Source organism: Apis dorsata, unplaced genomic scaffold (genome assembly GCF_000469605.1).
Source record: "Apis dorsata unplaced genomic scaffold, Apis dorsata 1.3 scaffold_390, whole genome shotgun sequence".
NCBI classification, from domain to species: Eukaryota; Metazoa; Arthropoda; class Insecta; order Hymenoptera; family Apidae; genus Apis; species Apis dorsata.
In genome coordinates this window covers 127,616-135,065 of record NW_006263651.1, presented here as the reverse complement: position 1 = coordinate 135,065, position 7,450 = coordinate 127,616, and the positions used below count along the sequence as shown (strand labels likewise).

The 7,450-nt window shown below is 50.1% G+C and overlaps 1 protein-coding gene across 1 annotated transcript in view; it reads left to right on the top strand.

Moving 5' to 3' along the window:
* The first annotated feature begins 183 nt into the window (after positions 1 to 183).
* LOC102678215 (uncharacterized protein CG43867) overlaps positions 184 to 7,450 on the top strand; it is a 78,521-nt gene continuing 71,254 nt past the window's right edge. The window contains exon 1 of the mRNA XM_006619054.2: positions 184 to 241. Coding sequence (XP_006619117.1) covers positions 227 to 241 — 15 coding nt within the window. The 5' untranslated portion in view covers positions 184 to 226. The remainder of the gene's footprint in view (positions 242 to 7,450) is intronic.

Genomic DNA, 7,450 nt, shown 5'->3' with positions numbered 1-7,450 from the left:
CCGCGACAGCCACGTCGCGCTATCCTCCTCCCGATTACCAAACTGCTAACTTGGATTTCGACGTTACGATTTCCGCTTTCTAACCGGAAATTTAACGACTCGCGGTGAAATCGGAAAGGAAAGGGTTAAGGTACGCGCGCTAGAGGGGCGAAGAGGATACGACAGCGGTAGCATATGGATNCTCGAACTGCACAGAAGTAGAAGCCAGGCGACCAGGGTGCGAGATATGCTTCGCGAGAAGGTGAGTCCGTTTATTTCGCTCTCCTTTCCCTTTTCTCTTCCGTCTTTCGTTTCTTCCAACTCGTTCAAGAAACTTTATCCAGATACCGCGGTCCGAGCACCGAATTCAGCGTCCTCCGCGTTGCTTTACGGTTTAATTTAACGGTGGAGGGAAAAGGAGGGAGAAAGATTCGTCTCAGAGCATCTCGACCCATATTTTCCGGCGTGTCCGGGGGGACCAATCGCGACGAACGGTCCGTGACTAAACCAATAAGCGATCCCGTTCCGTGCCGGCGGCGTAACGGCCGCTGCCCGACAACATTTTCCGCGTTTCCCTTATCCGTATCGCATCGCCCGTCGATCGCCCATCCACCGGTTCGCATTCCCGCGAAACGATCAAATTACTACGTACCTGTGCGTGTAAACGGTGTGTACGAAACTGTATATTGGAAATTATCGTCGAGTCGACGAGGAGGAGAAACGTCTTTCGCCTTATCGAATTCCTATCGAATACTTTGGAAACGATGTGGGTGAAGTTAAAGACGAGCGTATCGGGCTTTTCACGTACGTACGAGCTAGATTCGAATCGGGAACGAACCGAATCCTCGTTACCATTCTGGAACAATTTATATCGTTCACGGACAGTTTTATCCGACGCTCGACATACGTCAAATGAATGGAAGGGGAGGGTGAAACGGGAGAGGGGAGAACGCCGCTTAAAGATACATACGTCTTTAATATGCACGGTCACGCGTCACGATTTAACGCGGCCACCCTAGATAAGGCACATAGCCGCCACTATGGAGAGGCAGGGAAATGGTCTCTTTGCTCCTTCAAAACCCCTCGTGCCTCTTAAACGGAATTGAATCACTTACCGGATGAGGAGACTCCGCAACCGACTGGTTAAATCGTTGTTTCCCATCCCATCTCGTCGAAAAATCACGTCAGGTTTAAACTGGAAATATTGGACAACCGGTATTTCTTCATCCTTTCCATCTTTCACTTTGAAAAAAAAAAAAAAAAAAAAGAGAAAATTTTCTATCGTCGATTTAAAAAAAAAAAACTCTTCGTTCTATCAACGAGAATATCCTTCGTAACGCTTCGTAAAATATTTTCCTTTTAGATCGAGCGTGTATCAAACGTAGCGACGATAAAGACGATGCCGCGTGTTTTGCATACACCGCATATACTCTATTGATTTATCGCGTTCGCAGACAGATCCATCAACCTCGAATCGCACTCGCGATTTCAATATTCCACCATCTCCTCCACCGTGCATTTTCACCGCCAAATATTTCGACGGGAAGGATCCACGTACGTTTTTCACGAATAAGTTTTAAATCGTCGAAACCGTTTCAAAACTGTGTGTCGGATGGAGCTCAATCGCAATCCTCGTAAAATCAGCTGACGAGAGAGCCCACGGCCGTAGTTCCCCTTATCGCATTCGTATCGCGTCGAAGCCCGTTACGCGTTGCTTGCATCACCGCCGGATCGTTGTCCTGATTGACGTAACGTTTGTTTACAGCGCGCTAAGATTCGAGATTACGCCCGCGCCACCATTCCGTCCCACTCTTAACCCCCCTTCCTTCCCCTCGACGTTTCAACGTTCCGGTTATAAACCGATTATTAGAAACCTGTAATCAAAAGATCAAAAACAAAAGAATTTCCCAATTCTTCGTATCTTGCGCGATTTCTTTCACGATATAATTTATAATATTTTTAACGTCTCTTTGGTCCAAATATCCGTACGATTCAGACGCCAGACGAATAATCCCCTCCGATCGATAAATAGCCCTCCTTAATTGGAGGTGGTTCTAACGAGCACAAGTTACGAGGAAATCGCGTAATCCTCGGAGAGCCTGCTCTCCTCGGTTGCGCGAATCGATGGTCCCGCGAATTTCGGATCGATGGGGGGAGGGGGGCACGCAGTAGAGCTGCTTTCCTGGAAATCGTTCACGTGTTTCGAGTTGACCTTTGATCGCGTGACGAGCTCCTTCATTCCTCGCCCGTTCACGGTCGCGCCACGGAAATAGTCCCTCCACCGATACGACAGAGAAGGAGGGACGAAGACTCTCGACTCTCTTTAAAGCCTCTTCGAGGGGCAGCGACGAGTAACGACCTCGTAAAAAAATTAACAGCGCCGCGATACGATTTCCCTGCCGGTCGAAAGTCTCCTCTTCGCCCTCCTCGCGGTTGGGGACAGTCGTGCCGTCCATAAAAACCAAGAGGGGGAGGAAATACACGCGTCGAAAATTCGCGCGCGACACCCCCGTCCGCGGAGTGGAATTTCCCTCGGCTTTTCCGCTTCTTTTCCGTTCCCCGACGGCGTCGAACGGTCGCGTGGCTGAGCGTTAATGCAGACAAACTGCGGTCGAGAAAGGGTGAGAAACGGGTGTACGGAGCGTGTGTGTACAGAGGGGGGTGAAACATTGACGAGAACATTCGGCGAGCCGCGCTCGGTCGGAAATTATACGGCCGCCTCCGCGGACCCGCCATATTTCGACCGTTCTTCCTGTCCAACCTGTCCCTCGGCTTTTTCATCCATGCTTTCATTCCTCCCCATCCCCCAAAACATCCAGTTAAACGGGGAATCGATAAATATCGAATCGAGGTGGATCGGTGGATGAGTTTCGACGAACGGGGGCTTTCGCCGCCTCTTTTCAACCCTCCTTTTATTTTTCCTTTCTTTCCTTCTTTGTTTCCTCGTTTTGATTCGTAGCGAGAGGGGTGGAAAACGTCGCTAATAAATATCGAAAAAATCCCGCATCGACGAGCGTTTACGCAAGGCATCAAGTTTATCAAAAATCATCGGCGTAAGAAAGAAAGAAAGAAAGAAACGACGAATTATTTATATTATTTGACCACGATGACTCTAGAATCCAAATAGTCGCGAAGCTGTGGGGTATTATGCTATAAAAAATACGGTTCCAGGTGAGATGGCCGTTGCTTTTTATCCCTCGCTTCCTTTGAACCTTACTTACTGTTCCGCGCTTCGCCGCGAGCTCGAGCGAAACCTTCTCTCCCTAATCTTCGTTAGAATTTCTAATTTATCCACCGTCAGTCGAGCGATGTTTCGCTATGTTTCGTCTCGTGGCCCCCGGGCCACCTCTTATTTCTCTCCGTCCCCCTTTTTTCTTTTTTTTGCCCTCGATCCCTTTGTCTCCACCGGTCCTGCGTTTCTCGCTGTTATCTCTCGTCCCACATCGCGACACCCCCGACCTCCCGCTTTTGTCTTTTTCCTTTTTTTTTTTTTTAACTGCTCCCATTTCCGCGGTGTCGGTCGAATAACCGCTTCTAACGTAGGAGTTTCGGAATTGTGTCACGTCTCTGGTTGTATGCGCGTTCCATCGGGTATCCTCGGGGTAATAATTCCAGGCCAGGTTGTTCGTATCGATTCAATTAATCTTGACCGACGCAACTATCGGGGTTTAGTCAGTTGCATCGCGCGTCAAACATCTATCACGGGCGCAAATACAGGGGAGGAATGAATTCCGTTTGCCCGTTTCGCGCGGGGGAAAATCTTTTTCTTCTTCTTTTCTCTTATTCCTTCGCGATTCGTCCTCCTCCGCCTCGCGTCGCTAAAAGGGTTAATTTGCGCGAAGACACGGAGACGGTAACTGGTCTCCCGTCCAACTCCGTTGACAGCTCGTTATCCCCGTCCGTGACGATGACAGGCCCGGAACCCCGCCTAAGCAAATATCGTCGCGTTATTGCACGCGTGTGGAGCACAGGTAGGCCGTGAATGTATTGTTCAACCGTGCTATTAATATTACATTCCATCGGCACGACGTGCGCAGCGGCCGCGTCTCCCACATACACATACACACACACATATATATGTATATAAAGGTCCGTATCAATATTGATTCGACGGCGACGGCGTGAATGGAAGCTGCCGTGCAAACAGACGAGAGTTCCGCCGCGCGGATTTCAAAAGGCTGTGCATCGTTCTCGATGGATCGAGGCCGGGGTTGAGGAGGGGGAGCCTACCTATCCACCTCCTTTTCCAACGTTTTCAGACCTATTTACGGATGAAACGGATGTTAACTTGCCGCCTCGCTCTCCTCTCTGTCACCGGGAACGGAAAGGATATTGAAGGCTGAGCGACGAAACCCAGCCTTCTTCTGATCGAGCCTCACCTACTCTCGCACGCTTTCCGGGGAATATCGAAAATTGAGCGCTCCTTCGCTCCTTAGGGAGCAAGCATCGTCTTTGTCTCCCCTTTCCTTTCAATCCCAATCGAGGGAAAAATAATACAAGTGTCACGAGTTACGTGGTCGTTGGATTTTATTTTTCGAAAGGGGTTAGGCGTGGAAATCGGAGCCGCGAGGCAAAATGGAGAGTAATGAAATTACTGGACACGCTTGGCCTCTCGCGGTCCGACCAATTCGCGTGCACGTGTTCGCGAAATGAGTTGCGGGATTTTCGGGGTGATTCTTGGCGGACGTAACGAGCCATTTTGTGTGCTCCCCGCCACCTTCGATGTTTGCACTCGCGCGACCCCATTGAATCGACATTCGCGCGATTCGAATAAAATTGGCCCGGGTCCTGAATCAGGATTGGAATCCATCGGTCGAACCACAATTTTTCATTAAAATTGTCGTCGATGCGCTCGCGCGTAAAAACTCGATATTTATTCTCTCTTATTCTCGTCGGATCAAACACTTTTTTCCTCTCTCTCTCTCTCTCTTTCTTTTCCCTCGTGTAACCAATTTTTAACGTAACGAATGGAACGTCACCGGCAAATTATCGGTTGCTCTCGTGACCGGAGCCGTGAAACGAATTTCAATGTCGAAAGTGGAAGACAAACGGAGGGGAATAATTGCATGACTCGCACGAATTCCTCCCAAGATTCGAGAACGACCCGCTTTAATATCGATCACGCCGACCGCGTTTCCTTTCCCGTTTTCCCTTTCTATCGCCCATTCCCCGTTTCCTCTTCCAACTCGCCCTCGAGAACCTTCTCCTCCGTTGAATCTTGGCGTAGATTCCGTTATCTTGTCTCTCGACGTTCTCGCCCGCGTTATGCAACAGGATCGCGAACGAAGAGCGAAGAGGGAGAAACTGGCGGGTCTTTATTGATACGGATGACGGCCCTGTATATATACTGCTGAATGCTCGTGGGACCAATATGACTCGGCCACCCGTTACATTACCGTGAAATATCCCCCATTATCTTGATTTGTATACGTAGTCGAGTGTCCCCACCGCGTGTCCATCAGTTGGTCGACTCGCTCCTCTCCTCATTAATGTTTCATCGGTAATGGATCGGCCGATTATCCAGCGCTCGATCGGTCACCGTCACTCTCAGTTTCGTACGCGCACAGATAACCCCATTTTTGATCATCGACCCTCACGACCCTCGCCAGGAGATACGAAAGATTTTCTCTTACTTTATTATTCGTCGTGGAAAGTTGGATCCATCCAGGGGTCGAAAGTCAGCGTCAAAAATCGGTTTGTCGGTTCCTCCTCCCTCGTTTTCTTCCGGCCCTCTTTGTTTCCTGTTTCGCGTTAAGGCTTAAAGACTCCTCCAGCGTGTCGGGGCAACGCGCCAAAGACGGTTCGACCGAAGGGTATCTCTAATTGGCCCCATCCGAGAGGCCATCTCAAAGAGAGAGGCGCGTACACACGCGTGGCACACGGATGGCGGAGTAGAAAACGAGACGAAGAGGAGAGACGCACAGGTAGGAGACGATAGCCTGGGCTCGAGACGAGGCGTGTATCTGGCTCGTTTTCAAAACCTCGACGTCCTTTATCCCGTTCCGTTTCATTTCCGGCGGCGCGCTGCGACCAAGCGATATTTATCTGAGCGCAACTTTTCCAAATTAATATCGGCGACAGCCCGTTTTCTCTAGATCCCGCCTCTATTCTCGGCGACCATCGTGATCCCCGTTTGTTTTCCAGCGAACCGTCTCTCGAACGGAGGGAGGGGTGTTTCCGATTCGATTCTCTCGCTTTGAGGACGGCCGACGTCCGTCCACTTTGAACCCAGACGGGAAGACGTAGCGCGCGATCCGGATATTAGCCGAAATCTCGCTCGAATTAAATTCACCTCGCACGGGAATTAGATTTCGCGCACGATTCGATTTTCACGCTTTTAAACGCGAGCAACCGAGGTGCTCTCGTGTACATATCTCTGTGTGTCTCGCCATCCATGACCAACGAAAATCGCTCGAAACGAATTCGCACTCGGGCTCGCTGAGAGAAAACGAGAGAGAAGAAACTGCACGCAGTGACTAGGTCGGTAATTTTCTCCGTGCTGCGCGAGACGTGAGTCGAGTCTCGGTCATCGTATACGTACGCCATATATATATATACATATATACGCGTGCATATTTTTCCAAGTTTCCCTTATACATATATATATGCACGCTGGTCTATGCGTCGAGGGTCTCTCTTTCTGTTCGAGGCAGACAGGAAGAGCGACTCGACGACTCGGTTCCTTTCTCGGTGCCACCGAACCCTCAAAAGTCCCTCTCGTCGCGGCCACTCCGACGACAGAGGGACGAGAGAGGCACGCGTGCACTCGTACATCGTACGTAGGGGTGTCTCCTTTTAATCCACCGTGACGCGCTCTTCTCCGAGGAAAACGGCCTGGAAAATTACTTTCTTGAGCGGTAGTGGTGGAGGCTAGAGGAATTCTTTGAAGAGAGTATTAAAAAAAACGTTCGTTGCTTTGAATCCTTTTTTTAGAATCTCCGTCTTTCCCATCTTTCCTCTCCGTCTCGTCAACTTACGTACGATTTTACTTGGAGGAGAAAGTACGAGCGTGTCATATCGATCGGACGAAAATGTCGGACGTGCCCTCGAATTGTACCCGCGGTATTGGGAAAGGGCGGGGGGAGGAGGGGGAAAATTACAATCTGCGAACTAACCGACGACCACGTCGGATTGCACGGCACCGAGAAACCCGGACATCGTGTCCAATTAGTAGCCAAGGCAGCGGGAAACTTTAACGAAATTCGAGTTTCGGAGAATTCGCGTCTCAATTAAAACTTCGCGTCCCTCGGCGCGGGAGGGATGGTTGGGATCGGGTCCGTGGCCATTTTCGGGGACACCGAGCCTGAACTTCGCTCTCGATTTTTAGATCCGCATCACGCTTCGAGTCATCGCCGCTTTTAGCACGTTTCTCTTGAAATAATCGCCACTGCCCGTGCCAAAATTTCCCCTCTATACGAATTAAGAAATCGCCCCAACTCGTCTCGATTACCCGCAAACAACACAACCCGAG